The 24,228-nt window shown below is 49.1% G+C and overlaps 1 protein-coding gene across 1 annotated transcript; it reads left to right on the top strand.

The window, feature by feature from the left end:
- Positions 1-12,749: 12,749 nt before the first annotated feature.
- Positions 12,750-24,108, top strand: Arx (aristaless related homeobox). The gene is made up of 6 exons (XM_059250876.1): positions 12,750-12,859; positions 12,979-13,222; positions 14,851-15,739; positions 18,339-18,384; positions 21,057-21,385; positions 23,654-24,108. The coding sequence occupies exons 2-6, from the start codon at positions 13,027-13,029 to the stop codon at positions 23,892-23,894; spliced, it is 1,701 nt and encodes a 566-aa protein (XP_059106859.1). The 5' UTR covers positions 12,750-12,859; positions 12,979-13,026; the 3' UTR covers positions 23,895-24,108.
- Positions 24,109-24,228: the final 120 nt, after the last annotated feature.

A 24,228-nucleotide genomic window follows, 5' to 3' on the forward strand; every position in this document is an offset into this window, starting at 1 on the left:
GCTTAGTATCCAGCAGAGTGGTAGACTACCAGCATATCTGAGGTTCTGGATTTGATTTTCAGCATTGCAAGAAAATAAGCAAATGTAAAAAGCCCTTGAGCTCTTAAGGGCTTCTGAAAAATAAAGTTGTTACCTCTTTAAAGGACGTTCTACTGCAATCTACACAGTTTGAGGACCAGGGAGATAGCTCACCAGGTAAAAGCATTTGTCACACAAGCCTGATGACCTGAGTTTGGATCTTCTGAACCAATATTAGGAACAGACATAGTAGTGTGTGTCTATGAACCCAGAATTCCTACTGCCGATCGAAGGTGGAGACAGAAGAATTCCTTAGAGCACTCTGGCAGCCTAGCCTGAAATATGCAGCGCGGTGGTAGAACAGAAAGAGAGATCTTGCTTCAAAACACAGGGGAAGGAAAAGACTGACACTCAAGGTTGTCCTCTGACCTCCACACACATGCCATGGGATACATATACTGTCACACACAAACTCAAGCACACACACACACACACACACACACACACACACACACCATACACATATATCATACATATAACATATACGAAAATACTTTTAAAAGATATATAAAATTTAAAATACTAGTGGCCTAGAAAGTAGAAATGAAATTGTCTGCAGGAACAAAGGAAACTATCAGGAGAGGGAGAGGGATGAAAGAGAGGGTATGTGGGTAATATATTCAATACACAATAAACACATGTATGAAAAATTTAAAGTAATAAATGCAAAGGAAAAACGTGTGTGCAATAGGGCAATTCCAGTCATGAGTCAACAGTTCACAAAATAGTTACAAGAATATTTCAAAGTAATGAGATAATGGCAACATAACATTCATACATAATACAACATAAGCTAATGTTTTTCTTTGTGTTTTTTTTTTCTTTTTCTTTCTGATGCAGGGGTGGAACCCACTATGAAAACACTTTGCCTCTGAACCATATGGCCAGCCAATGAGCTAGCTTTTATTTATCACCTATAATGTGTTACTAGGCTGCAGGTTCTTGTATCATCCCTGAGGAAACTGAGGCTTCTGAAATTAGAATATCCAAGGACACAGAGCCAGGAAATAGAAAGAATGGGCTCTAAAAACTCCATCTCGGTGGAACATCCCTATAATCTCAGTACTCGGAAGGTGCAGGCTAGAAAAATAAAGAGTTCAAGGCTAGCCTCAGTTACATAGTAAGCATGATGCCAGGTACATAATACCCTTCTCAAAAAAAAAAAGTAAATTAAAATAACTGGCTCCAAGTCAGGTCTCATGAATTCCAGATCTCAAGGCAATTTCAACACAAAGGTCTTTGATGACTTCATCAAGTATGGTGAGTGTGTGCTGCCTCGGGCTTATCTTCTTCTCCTGTCTCCTTGCCTTCTTCCTGGCAATTTAAGCCAGTCAGAGTGAGCAGGAGACATTATGCCCTGGAGTGGAGATAAGAGTAAATACCCAGGTGGAACTGAAAGAACTGGAGTCAGGTTGGGGATTTAGTTTAGCAGTAGAGCAAGCCCTTGGTTTGAGCCTCAGCTCCAGAGGGTGGGGGAGAATGAAAGTCAACGACATAACAATTTAAATAATCAAATTTTGAGGGAGCCGGAAAGGCTATAGTGTGTAATGGTAGCAAGACTAAGGCAAAATTGGCATCTCTATAGCCTGCTAGTGGCGATGTGGGGTTGGGTATGGGGGAGTTGGTTCCACAAGTTTGAGACCTTTTTGGCAATTTTTCAAGAGACACATTCTAGCATTTTAGCTCACTCTTTAATCAGTAATCCTCCTCCCAGGAAATTACTTAAAGGAAACAATGCAAAAGAATAAGTTAGGCACACCCAACTTGTCTTTCAATAGAATTGCAATAGCAAAACAATTAAGACAGCACAAATGTCTGATACTGAGAAATGATTAAACAAGGATTAAAGGTTTGTGTTTGAGAAAAACCGCAGCTGTTCACCTTTTTTTTCCCAGAAGCCTTTGGCTCCTCGGAGTCCTGAGTCTCACACAGCCCCCAAGTGCTAGCGTTAAATAAAACGACAACAATCACTAATGCCCATTCTTGCTCCGCTCCGCGCTGCAGCAGTGGAGGCAGCCCAATGTTTTCTTCACATTTACAAAGCTGAGAAAGCGCTCCACCTGCCCTCTTTTAGCTCTGCATAAGCCTATGCTCTTTAGCACATTTGCTGTTTACAGTTGCAACTCCCTCACACTTGTCTCATCATTTCCAAAATGTTTTCTTCCCTGAAGTTGTGCATAAGCTTCTGGCATTCAGGATGCCCGCCAGGACTCTGTGAGGCACTGGGGCCTGGATGCCTCCAGCATCAGTGTGACAGAGGCCAAATCACAACTCCACTAACTGCTAAGCCTCTCGGAGAGATGACCTATAATTATAAGAAATACATCAAATAATGATTATTTTTATTGATGTCAAGCTGCCTTTTTATAATGAGCTGTTACGAGAGGGAGCAAGTCCTCTCTCAGCTAATGCCCAGCTCCACAACCTGCTTACAAACTAGATACACAGAATACAATTAGTTCTTGCCATTTTGTCCAGAGAGCCCCCACCACACTATGCTGTTTGGAAACAGTGCAGGCTGCCGGGTTCTGCCAGTTTTGAGGATGATGTGAGGATCATTATTGAACAATAATGGTATCGGAACAATACACCAAATACTTTAGAGTTAAAGCGTTCCCTGCTTCATGGCCCCATGTTCCATCTAATTATTTCCTTTGTGCAATGTTTAATTATCTTTCATTATAAATTGTGTTCATAATATAGGTGACCTCATTTTCCTTCATATTCTGATACTGCCTTATTATGGTATATGTCTTGTTTCTTAGACATCAGCTTTTTTCCTCCTCCTCCTTTCTAACCTTAAGATTTGATTTTATAGCTGGGTTTGATGGCACATGCTTATAATACTAGCTCTTCTTGAGAGGTGAAGGCCTAAGGATTGGGAATTCAAGGCCAGCCTCAGCCACATAGGATGTTTGAGGCCACCCTGGGCTACCAAATCCAACCAAAGATTTGATTCGATTTTTGCAGTTTTGCAGATTGACTCCATGGTCTCCCCTGTGGTAGCAAGTGTTGTGTACTGAACTATATCATGAGACACTGACTTTGATGGATGTGACTGTAGTCCCAGCACTTGGGAGGCAAAGGCAAGAGGATCACACGTTTAAAGTCATCCTTGGCTACACAGCAGGTCCAAAGGCCAACCTGATCTTGAGATCTTCAAAATAAAGAGAGAAAGGGAGGGAGGGAGGAAAGGAAGGAAGGGAGGGAGGGAGGGAGGGAGGGAGGGAGGGAGGGAGGGAAGGAGAGAGGGTGGAAGGGAGGCAGGCAGGCAGGCAGGCAGGCATGGTGGCACATACCTACAGTCCCAGTACTTTGGGGGGAGGGTGAAGCAGGAGGATCACTTTGAGGTACTTCTTCATTTAAGGCTCCTCTGTTACCCGGTTCACCAGCTCCCTTTCTCCTCTTCTATTTAATAGCAGAGAGACTTATTCAACTCATCATTCTGCAAAATCCTTTGTTTCACTTACCACTACAAACAACACCAATGATGCCTTCAAAATGTTTTTAAGCAATTTTATATAGCTCTCATTGGAATGTCAGAATTTCCAAAGTCATAGTTCAATCTCCCTTTAGTGTGGTGCAATAAAAGGTTACTCTAATGTCATTTTTTTTTAAATATAAATAACATCAAAGTGCTCCAACCCAAAAGCTGAAGAAAGGAGGGAGAGAAGCAGGTACAGGTTGGTCCATGATGACCGTGGAAGGACTGCACTTCCGGGCCAGTTTCCCATACTGTCTTGGATAGGGACGTTTCTGAGAGAGATCATTGTTCTGGTATTGTATGCAGTGGAAGCCTGTATGGACTCATGGGTGCTTAGGAGGTGAGGGGACTATTGCTGAAGAAATCCCTAGGAAGGAAGGAATTATAGATAAAGCCATAAACACAGTGGGCCTGTCTGGGAATAGACTTAGAAATGGGCCCTCCCTGACAAAAGAGTCGTCCAGCAACTGGGCTCCTCTTTCTCTCCAAGTCCTGCGCTATGTAATACCTGAGTAGGTACACAGACAGAGGAGAAAGGTGGAAGTGGGTGGAAGCACAAACATGTCCTCTGATGCTCAGTCCCCTTGTTGTTGGCAGAGAATTAAAAAGCCCTTTCTGAATAGTTTTGCTGGGAGGGTGAGAAATTAAACTCTTTAAACCTTTAAATCTGGTGTCTGTTTATAACTCTCTCTGTGACTTGCCGGCTAGGAGGTGCCCTATCCCCCCACCCCCCCCCACCCCCCCCCCCCCCCCCCGCTCTAGAGCTTTCCTTTCACCCAGGCCTCTCCATTCCTTCACCCTTGGACTAATTCCTGAGGGTAGCTTTCTCCACTGTGCTATGTGGTCACGTAAGGATGTCTTATCGGCCTGGAGAGAATTACAGGGCTCCTAGGAAAAACAAGTTTTGGTATCTAAGGGAGCCTGCAGGAGACAGGTTGCAGGCACAGAGACAGCCTGGAGCTCCAGGGGACATCTGAAAGACGCCACAAGGGTAGAAATTATGAGATGCGTCAGAGAGAGAGATGGGGAGGGGAGCTGCCTGCAGTCCCAGGCCAGATGCTTATCATCTCAGGTACCAGAGTGAAGCTCTTGCCATCTTTCCCAGAATCCTCTCTTCTCCCAGGCCTGCTTGACGTGGTGTGCACACCCCCTATTCCAAAAGCCCAGAGGGAAGGGGAAAGAAAGGGAGGGGGAAGGGAGGGGAAGAGAAGAGGGGAGGAGAGAGGAAAAGAAGAGAAAAAGAAAAGGGAGCAAAGGACAGAGAAATCAGGCTGGATTGATTCTCCAGCATAGAAGACTGTCAACGACAGCATTTTCTGTTTGTACTATTTAAAAGATATTGTTGATGGTCTCCTCGTTTCTCAGAAAAGGGAAATTTTACACCTGTTAGATTATAGTCTTGGAGCTGTTTATTAGAGAGAACGCACAGTGACAGATAACAGCAACTCTCTATTATCCATGAAAAGAAATAAGTAAAAATCACTCCTAGGTCTAAATTTGACTTGAACTGTGAGTTTCAATACCCTTTCTTTCCTGCCCTTCTGGAATTCTTTGAGCAAAACACGTTGGTTTTTAAATTTCCTTGTGGTTTTCTTGAAATCTTGAAATAGGAGAATAATAAAAACAAATAATTCTGACGCCAGTCCAGGAGGGATGGAGGAAAGCAAAGGAGCCTGGGTAATTATGAGATGGGGAAAGAGGAGGTCAGGCAGTACCAACTCCTGAGAATGAAACCCAGTGTCTTTCACCCAAATCAAAGGGTACTCTGCACTCCCATGGCTACACTGTGATTCTCCAGTGGACGGAAAGAACGTGATGCTGTTTGGAGGTATGTCAACACCCATTTCAAGCAATTGTGAGAAATCGACCACCACTCTTTAAAAAAAAAAAAATCTAAGCTTGCTGTGGTGGGGCTCTCCTTTAATCCCAGCAGAGACAAGTGGACCTCTGTGAGTTCCAGGTCAGCCTGGTCTACATATCGAATTCTGGGCCAGCCAGGCGTTAGGGATACTGTCTTTAAAGAAAAAAAAAAAAAGTTTGAGATCTTTTTATATAACCTTTCAAAAAAAAAAAAGTGCAATACATCACAAGGCACCTGTATCCCAAAGCTACCACCCTAGCTACGCCATTACACCATCCAGCTTTCTCATCCTGTTCACCAGGCCTTGGATCTGCTGCTTTCTAGGCCTCTGAGACCCAAAAGATAACTAGACTCAGGACATCTGAGCCACCATAGTAGCATCCCCAAGCAGCATAATAGGACTGGGCGCCTAGCTGTCTGGCACCCAAGTGCCTGCACATCCTCCTAGGCTGCCTCCAGGCCAATGAGTGGTGTCAGGAAAAAGGTCCTGTCAGTGCTGGCTAGTACACTGCCTTCAGCTCGGGGCCCACCCACCAGTTCCTTAGGCCTGAGTGTTCCAGTTCTCAGCCACCATCCCTCTCCTAACCTCGGTTGGCAGTCTTCCCCCTTCCTTTAAAGATGCTGGGTGTCCTCAAAAGAAGATGCCTGGTGGGCTGGAAAGTCGGAGGCAGGAGAGCAGTCGCGGGGAGAAGGGGAGACAAACTGCCCCAGGTTTGGAGTAGATGCCTGTCAGAGTGCTGAATGTAAGGCCTTTTGCTCAGTTATTTTTATTCCGGGCCCTTTCTTCCTAGTCCTCGTCCTCCTCCTCTGTTTTTTCCTTTCTGTTCAGCTATTTGTGTTTTCTGATCGGGTAAGTGATTTGCGGCAGGAAATTAGATATCTCGATTCCAGAAGCTCTGTGGTGTTAATGGTATCTGTTCCAGAGCTGGCTCCTTATTGCAGTCTTTGTGTGCGTGTGCGTGTGCGTGTGCGTGTGCGTGTGTGTGTGTGTGTGTGTGTGTGTGTGTGTGGTTTGGGGTTTTTGGTCGTGTCCCCCAACCCCCAAATACTTGCAGGTTATTTTGCGATGAACAGAACAGAGCGCTGTGCAGTCCCAGAATCTTCCCTCCTCCCTTTTACACAATGCAAGTCTTAATTAAACACGGGAACACCCACGCCTCCCTTCCCACAGGACCCCTTCTATCTGCCCCCACCACTGAAATACCAGCCTTGTATGGCTAGGGAAAGCCTCGTGTTGAACTTCCCAATTAGCAAGATACAGAGCAAAATAAAAAGACTCTAAAGAGCTGTTATTGGTCCTATTTTTGGATTCTTCCTTTTAGGCCTTACCCAGTAAATGTTTTTTGTTGGCTTTAGCCTGACTGAAATCTTACAGGTCTGGAGACACAAGATTACAGGCACTATAGATCTTGAGAAGATTTGTGTTTCTCTGATTGATGAGTTAGGATTAACATATTTCTATGTGAAAGAAAAGTTATGGATCAATTCAAACAGATTTTTTCCCTTTGTTAAAAAAAAAAAGGGTTTCATCAGTAACTTTTTCAGCGGTTCAGGAAAATGCAATCATTTCCAGGTTGAGCAAATCAAAGGGAACTGGACAACCTTGGATTTTTTTTTCTTTCCTGGTCAGACCAAGGGGGAGTGGGTGATTTACGAGTAGTGGAATCAGGGAATGGAGGTTTTCCTAATGCAAATGCTTGAGCTAGTGTAGGACAGGATGTGGGAAGGATCAGGGAGGCGGTCAGAGTCCCTCCGGAAGATAGGGTGAACATCAAGTCAGAACCCTGGAGTCAGAAATGATGGAATCAGAGACAGAAGACGTGAAATCATTGAGAGACAGAGACAGAGAGAGGAGAGAATTATAGAGTCTGATGGTGGGAAACCACCATAGGGCTGTCAGGCTACCGTGGAGATCTGTTTTCACATCAAAGGAGTCTCAGGCTAAGAGGCCTTCAAATGACCTTCCTCTAGGTCTGAGGAATCCCGAGAATTCACAGGCCACCAGGCCCCCAGGAAAACCCTGAAGATGGCAGATTCAAGTTTCTGCTTCGTGTTGCATCTCGGGAAGCTTGCCTTGGCCTCGCCCCCAATTACTTCCCTTCTAGGGCCACTGTTAACTGAGGTAGGCCAGCAAGAATCCATCCAGGAATTATCTCCCCTCCCTCCCTCACCGGCGGACATTAACCACGAACGCACTGAAGAAAAAAAGGTACAGATGGGTCTTTTATTGAACACTTGGAAATGTTTGCAAGGCTTTTGTTTTCTTTCTTCCATTCATGCCTGCAGGATCCCTTGGCTCTGCCAACTTCAGTTCCTAGAGGCTGAACCTGGAGGGCTCGGCCCACCCGGAGCCCCCGCTAGGGGGCGCACTCTGGCTGTGGCTCTGAGCCGAGCCAGACATGGGTGCTGTTTGCTGGCGGGTGAGGGGTGCCGACTGGCAGGACCCGGACAGCTGGGGGTCTCTCAGGCCTCAGGACAGACGCTTGAGTTGAGTCCTCCTCTGCTGCTCCACTCCACGCCCCCTTGCCTCCGTCCAGAGGAAAAGCTGCATGGGGACCCCTCCACCCTGGAAGCACACAGGGGTCCTGAGGTCCGGTTGGCGATGGAAAGAAGAAAGCAGATGGCGGCGATTAGGGGGCTGAGAAGTTTCCCTCTGGGATTTGGAAACCTGGGTGGGGGAAGAGCAGCAGCAGATGGGATCCTCCTGCCAAGGGATTCGGGGTGAGGAGCCCACAATCCAGCCATTTGCTTCTCACCGGTAGGAGGGGAAGCTCGCCCTGTACTCTGAGCAGACTTGAAGCAGCGACCTCCTTGCCCAGCTTTGTATTTGGAACAAACCTGGAGGAAAAAAGACTCGGTGGCCGCCTGCCTGGGTGGAGGGGGTTGTGTGAGGGGGAGGGTTGTCGGTTTTCTCTCTAGTTCTCACTCCTCCACCCCCTCTCCTGCTGCTGATGGGGTAACATGGGTAACAGAGTGCCCAAGTTTACAAATAGGAGTTATCCTAACAGTAATAACACCCACATGTCTATACCTTGGGGGCTCGGCCAAGATCCATGCGATGCTTCCCAAACGGGGGGGGGGGGGGGAGGGGCTCTCCCCGCAGAGCCCTAGTGGAGAAAAGCCATGGCTGAGGCGGAGGACACAGGCAAGGGGGGAGGCAAACAGGAAGGTGTCTTCCTAGGGTATCCAAGTTACTAGTACCTTTGGACTTTTCCAGGGCTGCTCCTTTGAAAACACATCAACAAACCGGATCCACAGACGGTTCTCAGCAGCCTCGAGAAAACTGAGGCAAGGGTAGGAATGAAGGGTAAACTGGTGTGCGGGGGGGGGGGGGGGGGGTAGACAGAGAAGGTGAGGGCAAGTTCTAGGCAAGCAGATTATGTCACATTTCCTCCTATTACCAGACTTCCAGGAGGACAAACCTCGATTTGTGCATAAAATGCATAGCCTGAAGTGGATAAGACTGTGAAAGCAGCTTTTGAGAAGGTTAACCTTTACTGGTTGGAGTTAAGGGGGGTTGGGGAGGCAAATATTTCTGTTTGTGCCCCTCCCGCTCTTCCCAGCACCGGCTGTCAATCGCGAGGCTTGTTATCCTCACAAGGCTTCAGTTTGTTTGCTTGATCTCAGCAAGGTTTTCTTCCACAAGTAGAACTATAATTGCTATAATTCTACTGTATCATTTGGATCATTGCAGTATTGTTGTTTTCTCTCCCTCTTTCTCTCCTCCTAACACTGCAATAACGCGCTCCAGTGTTAAATTAGCAGGTTGCGGAAGACCATAAATGAATGAAAGTTTGTTAAAAAAAAAAAAAAAAGGAAGAAGAAGAAATTAAATAAATAAAGCAGCAAAATGACTTGGCAAAGGGGATAACACATCACAGAGACTCCTTGCGTGTAATCAGGACTTATTGTCTTCCCTTCCAATGGCTTCCAAATTGGTCGACAGACTCCAATGAAGTTTATTTCTATTGTTTAAATATATGTTTTGAAGAGGTTGAGCATAATTTAAGGGGACCTGAGCCATCCGGTGCTACTGGAAGCCCATTATAGCTTTATTTATCTATGTGTATATTGCACAATAAATTAAAACATCTCAAATGTGAGGTTAACTCTCCTCCAAACATCCCCCCCATAAAGACATCTAACTGCCACCCCCTTATCATGTATTTCTTGAAAATATAATTTTGAAACTACAGTGTAGAATTAGCTCTCTTGCCACAGAAAGAAAGGGGTCTCCTCCATTCACCTCCTCCAGTTGTGGAGACAAGCCCCATTTTTCACCATAGACAACAAATTTGAACACGTCTGACTCTCACTTCCAGTCATTATTGTCGTTTTATTTTAGTGACTGAGTTTAAAAACCGATGATCCAGAAAACGTTTTTCAAGCAGCTGCGGCAAAGCAAACCAGCAGTTCAGACCTCAGAGGTTAAGAGCCAGGAGTTGTTACTAGAAACATACAAAGATTTCCTTAAGTTACCACTAGAATGAAATTACTTTTTATTAGTGGATACAAAAAGTGCAAAAGTGAGGTGAAAAAGAAGTATCATATTGCTAGCAGAGTGAATATTCAATTGAGCTAAATTATGTGCCCCTTTATACATAGTCCTATAGTCAAATTTTTAAAAGGCTGTGTGCTCGGCACATGGATTAAATTCTCCCTAGATATTAGAAGCATCATTTCATTTTCTAAAACTGACATATAGGATAGCAGCACATTTTAAGCCCACATTCCAATTAGATTCTGGGGAGACACTGTTAGACTTTGCCACCCCATCCAGCGTCTTAGAAAAAGTTTCCTGTCATTTTTTTCCCTAATTAATCTGTGGGAAATGGAGTCAGTTGTAGATTCTAAAGTTGGGTGTTGAATTGTGACAAATCTCAGGGTCGCTAAGTGTACAGAAAAGTAGTTCAGGCCCTCCTCCCCAAGTTGAATAGATGTGCCTCCTTCACTTGAGAAGACTGATTAGAAAATATTAAAAATAAAATAACAGAACAAAGAAGACTAGAGTTTTCACACAGGTCTTAAAAAAACCATCTTTATATTCCATTAATAGAATTAGATTTAATTCCAAGGATCATTAAGTCAGAATCAGAAACTCTATGTTAACCTCCCCCTTTACAGTGGGTGATTAAAATTAGAATACACCCCCATCAGAAAGTCCGACTTCTTTTAAAAGAAGAACAGCTGCAGAGAGGGGAGGAGGGCTATGGAGGCGAAGAAGTCTTCCACCGAGAGTCTGAAACCCCTTAGGGCGTTCAGAAATGATTTGTGCATTTGTGACCCTTTTTATTTAACAGGTCTTTATTGGATTCGTGTTCATCCCACTCCCTGCGTGTGCGGAGCCCACTCTGAAGCCGCGGAGCCACCGGCAGCCGGGTCTTGCGGATTTCCGATGCGGGACCCGCGGAGGGGGAAAAGTGTTTCTGTTTCCACCACCACCCACGCCCGGCGCCCAGTCATCAGCTTCAGGGAAGCCTGTGAGGGTCTTTGGCTGGAACCTCGAGGAAAACGTAGGCGTCCTTATATCTCTGGGCTGCCCTGAGACCCCGGGGCTAAGAAGGACCAGGGAGGGGAACAGGAGCAGCGAACAAGCATAACATTAACTTAAAGCTAGATGAGACCATATGAAAACACCAAAAGGTGAGGATGCAAACAGAATCCCAAAAAGACAGAAGCCTAGTCCAGATACCTTGGGATCTAGAGGGCATAAAAGAAAATCAGATGTCAAGATAGCTCGCAGTCCCTTCTCTGCTCTGCTCCCCCCACTAGAGTGTAGGAAAAATGTGTTGAGAAGCCACGAAAATACCGAAGAGACAGAGATATGGAGGGACAGGGACAAATCCTTTCGCTCCGTTTTACTACTACTACTAGTAGTGTGGCTTTAGTATTAGTAGTGCTAATGTGTCTGTCCCCAAGCCTTTACCTCCTCAAGTTGTGTTGAGGACTCCTGCCAAGCTAGCCCCATCTATCTGCCACCCACCCACTAGCATCCAAGAGTTATGCAGATGTTGATGGCTAGAAAAAAATCCCAGTTAGGTATTCTTGTATTTTTAAATACTGACTGTAAGTGATTCAAGTATAATCCTTTGTAAAACGTTTTCTCTTTGACACATTGAAGGGGCTGAGAGAAGAAAACCTGGCATGGATTCCCCTTCCCCGACCTCTCACCCACCTCCCTCACCCCAGCCCCGCCAATGCCAAAGGACAGTTAGGGCCTGCACCTAGGCAGTGAAGGTGTCCGTGCTGGCTCCTCTCAGGGATCCACCCAACTTCAGTCAGGGTTGGGTGGAGATTCCCTACGTGACCAATGCTGGGAGCTGTTTGGGAAGAAAGTGGTTCCCCCCTAAGGCTCTCCTCCCTCCCTTTTGATAATGGGGGCCAGTCACAAAATTCAAAATTTTAGGCATTTCGACTTGGTTCAAGGTGAATATGGGTCTCTTCTGTTCTAGGGAACTGAGAACCACAGTTCTTCAGTGCAGGGGTTTCACACCCCAGGCGCTCAAGGATGAATAGCCGGATGGTGACAGCCTAACACAGATGAATTTAGGGAAGTGGGGAAGACCGAGAAGCGTCAGGACAGAAAGGGGGCTCCCTCAATCTCTTCCCCAGTCTCCCTCTGGGACTCGCACTCACTCGCCAGTCCCTTTCGCCTCTCTGGATACTCCAGGGAAGGCTGTGCGCCTTTGGCAGAGCTCTCTGGGTTTAAGGGTCTGTTTTCTCATTCCAGAGTTAAAAACGGAGACAGAGAATGTTGGGAACCGATATGAACAAGAGAGCAACAGATAGGCTCTGCATAAAGACAAATAGCTCTAGGCTTTGAGCCACAAGAGAAAAACCAAAGGCTCAGACAGCAGATGTTTCCGCCTGGTACGTCGGAGGCCCATTTGTCCTAGAGAGTATGGTGACTGAACAGCACTGAGGTCAAGACACTGTCCTAGGAGGACAAAGCCGGTTTTGAAAAGCTCCAGGTCGATCTCAACCAGAGCCTTACGGCTTCACCTCCAGGGAGCTAGGTCCTCTGGATGGTGGAAGGGGAGTCCGCAGACCACGTGGCACCCACAAGCCTAGCACCCAAATGAGCTAGAGCTAGGAGCAACCCTTAAGACTTAAAGGGGGAACTACAAGAAAACGATGGAAAACTTTGAAAGTTTTTAGTTTAGAGAAAGAGAGAGAGAGAAAGAAAAAGAAATTTGGCTCTGGTGCGTGCCGGCTGCTAGTCCCCTGCCCCCACCCTCGCTGGCCCCTCCAGAATCCAGTTCGTGTTTTGCGTTGTGCCGGCAGGCAGACGCAGCCCGGCCTCTGTCGAGAGCCAATCAGAGAGCTCCTCCCAGCACGTGGAGCAGAGAGACTCCAGAGCTCCGCGGCCCGCGGCTCACTACACTTCTAACCGCTGGTCCTGAGCGCGCAGAGGACGAGCTCCGGCTGAGACCAGGGTAAGAGCCCCGTAACCCGCAACCCAGGGAGACAGAGAGGGACAAAGATCTTAGTAATATTTACTATAATCAGCCATCCAAACTACCCCCGGCACACACTCACTCATCTCACCCGCCAGGAGAGGCAGCCAGAGGTCCGCTCTGAGCCCGAGGAAAACGCTCCAGCCATGAGCAACCAGTACCAGGAAGAAGGCTGCTCCGAGAGGCCCGAGTGCAAGAGTAAATCTCCAACTTTGCTCTCCTCCTACTGCATCGACAGCATCCTGGGCCGGAGAAGCCCGTGCAAAATGAGGCTTCTAGGAGCCGCGCAGAGCTTGCCTGCCCCGCTGGCCAGCCGCGCGGACCAGGAAAAGGCCATGCAAGGTAAGGTTGTGCCGGTCAGGCACCTACGGAAGGACGTGGGACGTTGGTTTGAATGTTTGCTACTTGGGGACCAGGGGCCTGGGAGTTGGCAAGTTGGAGACATAGGAAAGAGAGGAAACAACTCCGGGGCCTGGGGCCTTAGAGAGACTGTCTCTACCTCGCTTTTTGAAAAAGGCAGAGGCCCGGCTTCACTTGGGGGGTACGACTCCTAGATGCTCGGTGTTAGTCATTTAAAAGTCTCTTTAGGTTGGCCTTGGGTGTACCCTGAATATCTCTGATAGGTCCGAAACAGCAGATCGTCTTAAAGCCGTTAGCAGCAACTTGATGCAGACAAGTAAGCCAAAAGCTAAGGGGTGGTGGTGGTGGTGTCTTCAGGCAAGATGAACTTTAGCCTTTCCCCCTCGGAAGATTTCTTCATACGGAGTGGTTTGCGCTTCTTTTTAGTTTTTAATTGTACATTATTGGTGACCTTTTAAATGCAAGTGTTGCAGAAAACATTTACCCAGGGTTCCCCAAACGCAACTTACTGTATTTGAAATGCATGAAATGTGTGACTTCTGGGTGCTACTTTTCTCTGCTGTTTTTTTTTTTTAAGAGTTGAGATGTTTAAAGTGTTTTATTTTCTGAAATTAAAAAATCCAGAACAAGTGTCATTTGGTCCTCCGAACCTCTTATACTCGAGTTTCGCCTTGAGCTGGATGCGGAAGTGTTGCAGGCAAAGAAGTGTTGGTGTCTTTTAAATCCAAAACCAGTGATCCAGCAGCAACACCATTTGGAAGACTGGAGCGAAAGGCTGAGAATGAGCCCTCTAAAATAAAACTGACTTTTTCCTTTTCTTTTTTTAGCCTGCAAGGGCACCTGTGCCAGGCGCTTCCTCCAAGGGAAGGAGCGGCCCTGTGCCTGTTGCACCCCACCCTGTCCCCACTCCAGGCATTTCTTAACACATTTTCTCCAGGATGATTTTTTTCCTTGCCCTTTTGAGCTAGGAATCCCTGCCTCCTGCGGCTGTGGGCTGCTGGGGCACGGCGGGTGTTCAGGGCTGTGAGGCCCAGGCGGCTTCGCCCCGCAGGGGTCGCCCGCGGGGCAGCGCCCCTCTTGCTAGCCTGGGGCCCCTGTGACAGAACAGCTGGCCGAGGTCGAGCGCGAAGTTTTCAGAGTAGTGGTGATTTAAGTTGTTCGATTTTTTAAAAAATTCGCCCCACCCCAAAATGGAGAGAAGGAAAAGAGAGAAAGGAATGAAATAAGAAGTAAAGTGGAATCATGAAAAAAAAGAAAGGAAGGAAGGAAGGAAGGAAGGAAGAAAGGAAGAAGAGTAAAGACGAAAGAGATGAGGAAAGGAAAGGAGTGGAGAGAAAGTAGAAAGAGAAGGAAAGAAAAGTAAAGGCGGGCACGAAAGGAGTGAAAGGAAAAAAGAAATAAAGGGCTGGTTGAGAAAGGAAGGAAGGTAAAGGGCGGACTGGGGCACCTGAGAGAAGAAGAAGGAAGTATGGAAAGTGTGCTAGAAAGGGGAGTAGAGTCCCATGGTAGAGGCGGCACAGAGGCAGCAGAGCAGGCCGGCTCCCAACAGCTGCGAGGCTGGGGAAAAAAACGGTCGGGCGAGCGCGCTGACCACTCTTCCTTGCCCGCAGGCTCTCCCAAGGGCAGCAGCGCCCCGTTCGAGGCTGAGCTGCACCTGCCACCCAAACTGCGGCGCCTGTACGGCCCGGGTGGGGGCCGCCTCCTCCAGGGCGCCGCGGCGGCGGCGGCAGCGGCGGCAGCGGCGGCGGCAGCGGCAGCCCCGACCACGGGCACCCCGGGTCCTCGTGGAGAGGTACCGCCACCGCCACCGCCCGCCGCGCGGCCAGGGGAGCGTCAGGACAGCGCCGGGGCCGCGGCCGCGGTCGCCGCCGCCGCCGCCTGGGACACACTCAAGATCAGCCAGGCACCGCAGGTGAGCATCAGCCGCAGCAAGTCGTACCGCGAGAACGGGGCGCCCTTCGTGCCACCGCCGCCCGCGCTCGACGAGCTGGGTGGCCCGGGGGGCGTCGCGCACCCCGAGGAGCGCCTGGGCGCGGCCAGCGGACCCGGGAGTGCCCCGGCGGCTGGTGGTGGCACGGCCACCGAGGACGACGAGGAGGAGCTCTTAGAGGACGAAGAGGATGAAGATGAAGAAGAGGAGCTGCTGGAGGACGACGAGGAGGAGCTGCTGGAGGATGATGCCCGAGCGCTGCTCAAGGAGCCCCGGCGCTGCTCTGTGGCCGCCACCGGCACGGTGACCGCCGCCGCCGCGGCCGCCGCCGCCGCCGCCGTGGCCACCGAGGGCGGAGAGCTGTCGCCCAAGGAAGAGCTGTTGCTGCACCCGGAGGACGCCGAGGGCAAGGACGGCGAGGACAGCGTGTGCCTGTCGGCGGGCAGCGACTCAGAGGAGGGGCTGCTGAAGCGCAAACAGAGGCGCTACCGCACCACGTTCACCAGCTACCAGCTGGAGGAACTGGAGCGGGCCTTCCAGAAGACGCACTACCCGGACGTCTTCACCAGGTATGTGGCCCGGGTGGTGGCTGCGCACAGCACCCGCCGAAGGGCCCGTGAGGGCCGAATAGAGGGGGGTCTCCAGAGTAGGGGGAATTCTCTTTGCTTCCGGGCACTACCCGGGGGATGCTTGGCCAAATATGATCCTTTGGCTCCCCGTGTACATACATACACACACGTGTAGACAGACGCTTGGGCTTTAAGTTTCAGTTGGTGTGGTTTCTTTCTGTCCCAAAGCCCTTCCGCTTTGTTTCCAAATGACAAGTTTTAGAGTCAAACAGCCTCTCCAAAGAGCACCCAAAGCAACCACATTGGGCAGGCACACACGACTGCTCCCAGTGCTGAGGCTGGGGCCAGGTGCTGGCTAGGCACAAGACGCACTTGTCCCCCCTTTTGGTAGGAAAGCAGGCGCTATTTTTGATCCGTGTACTGTGCGCTGTCCACCCTTGCCCGGTGGCCCAGGAGTCTAGTGGGTATTAGTTACGTTGTTCTCAGGAAAGCTGGAGCCCTTGCCTTCGGAGAAAACCTTTTAAAAGATCTGAGGGGTTTTTTTTTTTTTTTTTTTTTTTTTTTTTTTTTTTTTTTTTTTTTTTTTTTTTTTTTTTTTTTTTTTTTTTTTGTCACTTGGGGACTCCTGAAACAACCAAAGAAGTCGGAACTAAGCAGTGGTTGGTGTCTGTACACCAGAAACCAGCCAGAACATTCCCCTGTGGGCCCGGTCATCACCATGCCCAGTACATGACTTTACTGTAAACGGGTTGATGGGGTGGACCACGATTTCTGGAAACGTGGCAGTTAGTAAATCAAGCAGCTGAAGTGGGGGTGGGAACAGGACTGTGTCTCATGGACTAGTGTCCACTGAACTTCCCAATCTGAGAAACTTGGACCGATGGGGTAGCTGAGCCTCGGAACCCCTGCTCATTCAGCCGACCTGGGAGTACCAGCAGGCTTGGAGCCTTTCCCACCCCAAGTCCAAGATTTTGGCTCAGACTAGGAGCCAGGACTGGGGGCAAATGTGAGAAGAAAGAAAGAGACGGGTCCCCCAGTGAGAACAGAGAATGAGACCTGTGAGTGCCAGGCTCGCGCGCTCCTCAAACCCGGCAGTTCCTTCGCAGGAGACGTGTGCAGCTTTTCAATGTGCATTTTCGACGGGGAAAGCTGCCTGTCCTTTTGAACCAGAGAAATCTCTGCTTAGAATCAAGGCCTGAGCCAACTCCAAAACATAGTTGGTCTGGCAGTTGCCAAACTCTTGTAGCCAGAAGCAACCAAAAAGTAAATTTAATACAGGCAAGTGCACTGAAACTTGGTCCTTCTCAGTGTCACTCAGCCTTTCCCTTGTTTTTGAAGACAGAAATAAAACTCCAAGTCAGCGTGTGCTATCACATAGCTCACTGGACCACCGGCTTTGATTTGATTTGATTTGATTTTTGCGTTTATCCGACATGTGTTCTTAAAAAGGAGAAAAAAAAGACAGTGTCGCTTAGCATCCACGTCCGCCCTTTTTAGCTTGTCGGGGAGACTAAAGTACGAGACCTTCCTTGCCCCACCCCCATCCTTCCAGCTCAGCAGGCCTAGCTCACGGTCTATAGCCCAGCCAGGCTAGAGAGGAGTTCAGATTTGCTGGTGCTCTCCGAAAAGGGGAGGGGTGGGACGAGTGTTCAAAAGAAGGTGTTTAGTGAACTGATTTTTTTTCCCCTCGTGCTGAGAAAGTTTCAGGGGCCGACCCGATCCTGTGGGCAGCACAGACTCAGGCCCAGGCTTGGGCAGCTCCACTCCTTCATATTAGGGAGTAGAGAGCCAATTATTCTCGGCGCGCTCATATTTTCGGTAAACAGGTCGTAAGCCGTTTTACAGCATCTTAATGGTTTCCTATTTGCCTTAATTGTCGCAGTAATAACTGCAATAACGGGGTAGGGTTTCAGCTAAATTGACTTCCCCTGAGATGGGCAGGGTTTGTAGTGGGCACTGGAGTCAGGAGGTGCGCAGAATTTTGTTTAATCGAAAAATTACCCCACTGAACTCTTAACAAGCTTAACATATCTCCAGAGGGTAATGGGGAGTGTGACCTAGGAGGGTGAGGGAGGGTAGAAGGGGGGAGGGGGCGATGGAGGAAAGACAGAGAGCTGGAAATGGGGCAAGAAGGGAAGGGGGTATTTTTTTAAGAAGGCAAAACTAAGCCAAGAGGGCAGAAAACAAAAATTGTAGTTGACTGCTGAACTCTTCTCCCATTTAGTGTTTGGATGAAACAGGGCATGAGCACTGTGTGTGTGTGTGTGTGTGTGTGTGTGTGTGTGTGTGTGTGTTTTCCCATCCTACTCTGAGAGACTGAGAGAAAACTCTTTTTTCTAAGTTTGAAGACTTAGGGACTCAAGAATCCACCCCTGTCACACTATATGATACAACATAATGTATAATATTTTGTATCTGTCACTGTGCTGGGTTTTTTTTTCTGTTTTCAATCAAATAGTGGGCACCCTAGAGATGAAGATGGGTCAAACCCGTGGACTTGGGGTGTGGACTGGAAGAGGCCTTCATGAAGGGGAAGGTGGCTGAGGGAGAGCTGCTGGGGCCTACCATGACCTTCTGTCTCAATGTTGCTTTCTTACAGGGAGGAGCTGGCCATGAGGCTGGACCTGACTGAGGCTAGAGTCCAGGTGAGCCCCAAGAAGGGAAGAAAGAGGGCTGGGCTGGGGTTGGGGGTTGCCCTCCAGATAAAAAGAAGAGGATCCAAATCTGAAAAGTAGATCCAAGCACTCACACACAAAAACGACATTTAAAAAGCAAGCTGCAAACTGGGAAGAAGGAGGAGAAGATTTCTCAGTTTGGGAGCTCAAAGTAGTCCAGTACCAAAACATGGGTTTTCTAGTCCCTGAGACTGCAATTCAGCAGCCCCCGACCCAAACCTGGTACCCAAGGCCCCTATAGAAAAAACAATCCACCAGCAGACTTCTCCTGATTGAAATAATGGGATGGAGCATGGATTTGGTTGTTAGACAAATCCGCTCAGCTCCAAGCAGGTATTTGGCTGCGATTAAGTCTCCAATCGGGCTTCATAAAAGCCCACTTAGTGCTAGAACAAACAGGGCCATTTGAAGGCAAAATGCTGTTTGATTTCCCCTCCGCCCTGCACAAGGAGCTAGCTAATGCTATTTGATTTCCCATTTTTTATAGCAATGAGCCCACATTGATCTAATAGGGAGTGAGTGCAATGCTATTAAAGGTGTTTGCAGCCCCATACCAGAGTGCATTTCCGAACCCAGGCCTCATAACCAAAGAGACGATCAACACTGGGCAGCCCCGATGGCCAACAGAAAACAGATGTCCCCGGGTTAGGAGCTGAGTGAATCACTTTACAGTCAAAATCAAGCGCTGATAAAGCACAATAAATTCCATATGGCTCATTTAATACACAACAGCTTCTTGCATTAGAGGGCTAATGATGCGGCTTGTCCCCTCCTTTCTGTTGACACATTTCTCCATTGTCAAACAGAGATGTGACAGCAACTCCACATTTTCAGCTCAGGGGAACAAGTCGTGGGAAAGTTAAATAACTTTTTAAAAGAAAGAGAGTGCCCCTCCCCTTCTCCTCTCCCCACTATTCACTGGAGAAGATGTAATTAAGTGAATATGAATTATCAGAGTCCTTTCGTTTACCTTTGGGGGCCTCAGAGGTATTAATTCAATAATGAGGAATTGCAGGGGACATCTTGATAATTGCAGTTGAGCCAGAGAGCCCAAGAGACAGCCGATCTCTCTTTAGAAAGGATTCCATGTTATTTAAGGCCTCTCTGGCCCCACTTCCCTTCCTTTATCCCTTTCCCTATGATCAAGGAATGGTGGATAGTCTTGTCTAGACGGTTGAATGTGAGAAAGCTGCCCGCCCAGCCTAATCTAACTACAGTCTAACTTTGTCAAGCCTGTGAGTCTTCAAGTTAGAGCATTTCTATAATGCCCACATGGATTATTTGAAGGCTGCCAAATGTTATGGCCCCCTTCCCCCAGAACCTTAAGTAATCAGTCAGTTTGGATTCTTGATTTTTTTTTCTTGTCCTGGATGACTGGCTAGAAGTCCAACCAAGCTTAGCTGCTAATGTAACTCACCCCCAGCCAGGCTGGAAATTTGAAATATCTGAATGTGACAATTCACATTATACTTTGATATAATTCCGTATAGCCCTAGAGTTCATTCTTAATTTTTAGACTCCTGTGCAGTCACAAACTCAGCTCTAAAAATATTAATGCCTTCTGGGAAGAAGGAACATAGCTTCTGAGCTGTGGGAGTGATGAGCAGGTCACACAAAAATGATTTCATGCTTTGGGGGATATTTTTAGATGATGGTGGCTGCCATGTTTTAGGTAAAGGTCTATGTTCAAAGTGCTTCTTATTAACAATTAGGAAAATACCTCAGGATGGAAACCTCCTCCAAGCCTGGAACTATCTTATTCAAAGAACCAAGTGAAAGCACATTCCCCCAGAAAAAAAAAAAAAAAAAAAAAGGAAGGCCCTGTTTGCTTTGAAGATGGGGCAGTCCTGCCCTCTGATTCCCTGTACTTAGGTGGTCCTGCATAAACCCTCCCAGTAGTCAGTGATGTCTCATCCAGAGCCCCTAAAGACAGCTTGTTTTGGACCCCCTTTCTCATTTTATGAACAACTAGGCCTCTAAAATGTACACCTGCTTTTCACTTACTGGAAGCAGTTCCCTCCTCTCTTCCAACCCTATCCAAATCCCAGACCCCAGTACAGGGCACTTACTGTTCAGTAGCTATTTTATTTTTCCAAAACATAAATCAACGAGCTCCCTGCTTCGCTTTTTAATAGAGCGCAGACATTGCGTGGGCTCTTGCGTAAACCTGAAATATGTGACAATCTCGAATGTGCAGAATGTGGTTCATGGCTTGATGCCTGCCTCTGTCCAACACCACTATGTGTTTTCATTTGTTGCCTTTATGCATTCTTCATTAGAATCTTATAAGAAAAGTGTTTTGGCCCCATTTTACAGATTAGAAAACTGAGGTCCAGAGAGGTTTAAGTGACCTAAATAAAGTCTTACAGGAAAGAAGGGTCAGCCCAGACCCAGCAACTTAGCTGTCCCCATGTTTTAACTTTCCTGAGTCTTGGAAGCCCGGGATAGATAAGACACCACTTTTAAGGGCTTTCTTGTCCAGTGGTTTCTGCTGAATTAAAAAGTCTGGGCTCCTTTTCACCCAGGGGGTAACAGAAGGCCAAGGTGGTTCAGGAACAATGAAAGGAGGGGGAGAAGGCCCTGCGTGTTGAGGGAAGGGGTGAGCTAGAGCTAAACCGTCCAGGCCTCTCACCATTTTGCAGGTGTGGTTCCAGAACCGTCGGGCCAAGTGGCGCAAGCGCGAGAAGGCTGGCGCGCAGACCCATCCCCCGGGGCTGCCCTTTCCCGGGCCTCTCTCGGCCACACACCCCCTCAGCCCCTACCTGGATGCCAGCCCCTTTCCACCGCACCACCCTGCGCTTGACTCGGCCTGGACCGCTGCGGCTGCTGCGGCTGCGGCCGCCTTCCCGAGCCTACCTCCGCCTCCTGGCTCGGCCAGCCTGCCGCCTAGCGGGGCTCCGCTGGGCCTGAGCACTTTTCTAGGAGCAGCGGTGTTCCGGCACCCGGCCTTCATCAGCCCAGCGTTTGGCAGGTAACTGCAGCCTTAAAGAGGCTCTGTCCGTCTGTCTGTCCGTTTCTCTTCTACACAAGCAGATGCTGAGGTCAGAGAGGAGGCAGGAGGGGACTATACACATCTTCCTCCTCCCCACCGCAACCTCAGCGACTTTAATCAAATAAAATACTCTCTAATTTCGACTTTAAAAAGAAAAGGAGGTCCTGAAGAGAATGAGTTAGGAGTAAGTAGGAAAGGGGAAGGCAATGGACAGTAACAACTGTGACAACCGGAAGTGTTCATGATAGCTGTACAAAAGTATGGTTTGAAGGTACCCCTCTGCTATGGGCAGTTTGAATGAACAGGTATAGGCTATGGAGCTGGGAGGGCTTTAAAGTCTTACAAAAGTGCTTCTGCATGCCACAGAGCCTGGCAGCGTGAGGGACACACTTGGGGTCCCCTACAGGAGCCCAGGAGCCAGGAGGCCCTTCAAGTGCACTGAACTGTTTCTTCTCTTCCCAGAGTTTATGTTCCTCATCACTTTTATGACCTGATGCCAGCAGTACCCCCATACGTGCAGACCCTGACCCTGGCAGCAGTACAAGACAAGGAAATAAATGAGCCACCTCATCGTATATAACTCCCTTTCTTTAAATGAGCATTGATGAAATAAAAAAATCTGTATAATCACACAGACAAAGAAACAAAGGAGGGATGTATTAAGTTGGAAAGTGCAGTGAAAATAAAATTGAATGCAGCTTCAATGATCTCTCTTTGGGAGAACAAAGAAATAATAGATTCACCCAACTGCGCAGCTACTTAACAAAAAAATTATCCTCGAGAAAATTGAAAGTAGGACTTGAGGCAAAATTAATGTACTAAACCACGAAAATATCTAGCGAGTGCCTTAAAGTGCACTTAAGTGGGGTGACTCAGTTTACCTAATGGAACCAGGGCACGTTACGCCCCCTCCAGGTCACCCATTATCATTTCTTTCTGGAAAAAAAAAAAAAGTCCCGTGTCTCCTTCCTGCTTTCCTCCCCTCCGACAACCAACCAACGCCTGTTAGTAAAACTAGGCGAACCCCCGCTGAAACACCGGAGCTTCCCGAGGTTGGAAGCAGAGGAAGGTGGGGTTGGTACGGTGAGTGAAGAGAGGCCTGGAGAGGAGGAGCAGTGGTTCCAAGAGCCCAGGTGGGCTCTTTTCTAATTGAGGAAATTCTGAATTGGCCCCTGGAGCTGGAGGGTCTGGAGCAGGAACCTTTGCGGGGGCGGGGGGCGGGGGTTGGAAAAACACGCCTGATGGCACGGGTGGAGGTGAGGGCCTGGGGCGCTCTAGCCTCAACCGCAGGTCAAGGATGTTTTGAGGAAGGAGTGAGAGTAATCCCCGCGCCCAGAGTAATCCCAGTGCCACCCGGAGGCGGTGGCGCAGACGCTGGCACTAGTCCCAGCTTAAGGCATTGGCTTGAGTGGTGCAAGGGGCTCCCCAAGCCTGGGAACTATCTGGGGGAGGTGTCTGGGGCTCAAGGAAAGCGGTGGAGAAAGAGTGTCTAGGTGCGGGGCCGCGGGGCGTCCGGTAAGTCCCAGCCGCTGCCTGTGGAGCCGAAATCAACAGGAGGGTGCCCAACATCCCACCCCTGGGCACTAGCAGTTTAGAAGCCCGCAGGAGGGTGGCTGGGCCAGCGCTAGCGGACCGGAAGACCAGCACTCACGGCCAGCTCTTCCTGGGCGAAAGGAGGCTCACACTCAGAAAGAGCCCCAGAGAGAGTTTGCAGCATGGGTCTAGGGTAGTTTCTAGCCCACTTTCGGCACCCCTCCCCCATTAGCTTTTCCCTTCTCGTTTTTTTTTTTTTTATTTTGTTTTTTTGTTTTGTTTTTGTTTTTGTTTTGTTTTGTTTCCCTCGCATTTGTCTCTCTGGTCGCCCACCACTTGCTTTCCCACCAACAGCATTCACTCCAGGAGCTGATCTCAGAACACAGACTTTATTAACTGAAAGCCCGAATCCACGCACTTGGGCCTCGTGATTTAAGATGCGGGGCCTCCCTCTGAATTCGTCCTCCCCGAACGTTTCTGGTCCCTTGAGCTTTCTTTTTCTGGTGGGTGGGTTCTCGGCTCGGGGCAAAACCACCAGCCTACGGCAGCTTCAACCCTGCCGAGTCCCAGCTCGAGCCCTACCAGGGGCCCGACTCCCCCAGCTGCTCCGCGCCCTCTACCCTCGCCACACGGGTGAGGGGTGGCAGGACTCGCTGCCCCGGGAGCCGCGCTCAGTTCACGAGGCCGTGACCGCGCTGTTTGCTCTCCCCACAGGCTCTTTTCCACCATGGCCCCCCTGACCAGCGCGTCGACCGCGGCTGCGCTCCTGAGACAGCCCACACCCGCGGTGGAGGGCGCAGTGGCTTCGGGCGCGCTGGCCGACCCGGCCACCGCCGCGGCAGACAGACGCGCGTCCAGCATAGCGGCGCTGAGGCTGAAGGCCAAGGAGCACGCTGCGCAGCTCACGCAGCTCAACATCCTGCCGGGCACCAGCACGGGCAAGGAGGTGTGCTAAAGGCTACCCTCCACCCTCGCGCCCCCTGGGCGCGCCCCGAAAGGTCACCTCACTCAGCATCACTCAAGACCAAATGGAAACAGAGGACCAGCACACTCCCAAGATGGCACAGACAGAGCGCAGCCGCCTTCGCAGCAGCCTGGATGCGGACAAGGCAGCTCTTGGCGCTAAAGGACGTGACACCTCTTCCGCTGGCTGTCCACCTGCCCCTGCCCCTGCCCCTGCCCCTGCCCCTGCCACTGCCACCGTTGCTCCAAGTCGAACGTCCACTCTCCCATTCTTACCTTACTGAAATTAACGGGGAAGGTTTCTCCCCAAGATGCCTACTATTGAA

Source organism: Peromyscus eremicus, chromosome X (assembly GCF_949786415.1).
Source record: "Peromyscus eremicus chromosome X, PerEre_H2_v1, whole genome shotgun sequence".
In the NCBI taxonomy this organism is placed as follows: Eukaryota; Metazoa; Chordata; class Mammalia; order Rodentia; family Cricetidae; genus Peromyscus; species Peromyscus eremicus.

Excerpts from the sequence above, each read along its gene's own strand:
- Arx (XM_059250876.1), top strand. The coding sequence starts at position 13,027 with ATGAGCAACCAGTACCAGGAAGAAGGCTGCTCCGAGAGGCCCGAGTGC. Across the intron at positions 13,223-14,850 it reads CCAGGAAAAGGCCATGCAAG|GCTCTCCCAAGGGCAGCAGC; the intron begins GTAAGGTTGTGC and ends CCTTGCCCGCAG. Across the intron at positions 18,385-21,056 it reads TGACTGAGGCTAGAGTCCAG|GTGTGGTTCCAGAACCGTCG; the intron begins GTGAGCCCCAAG and ends ACCATTTTGCAG.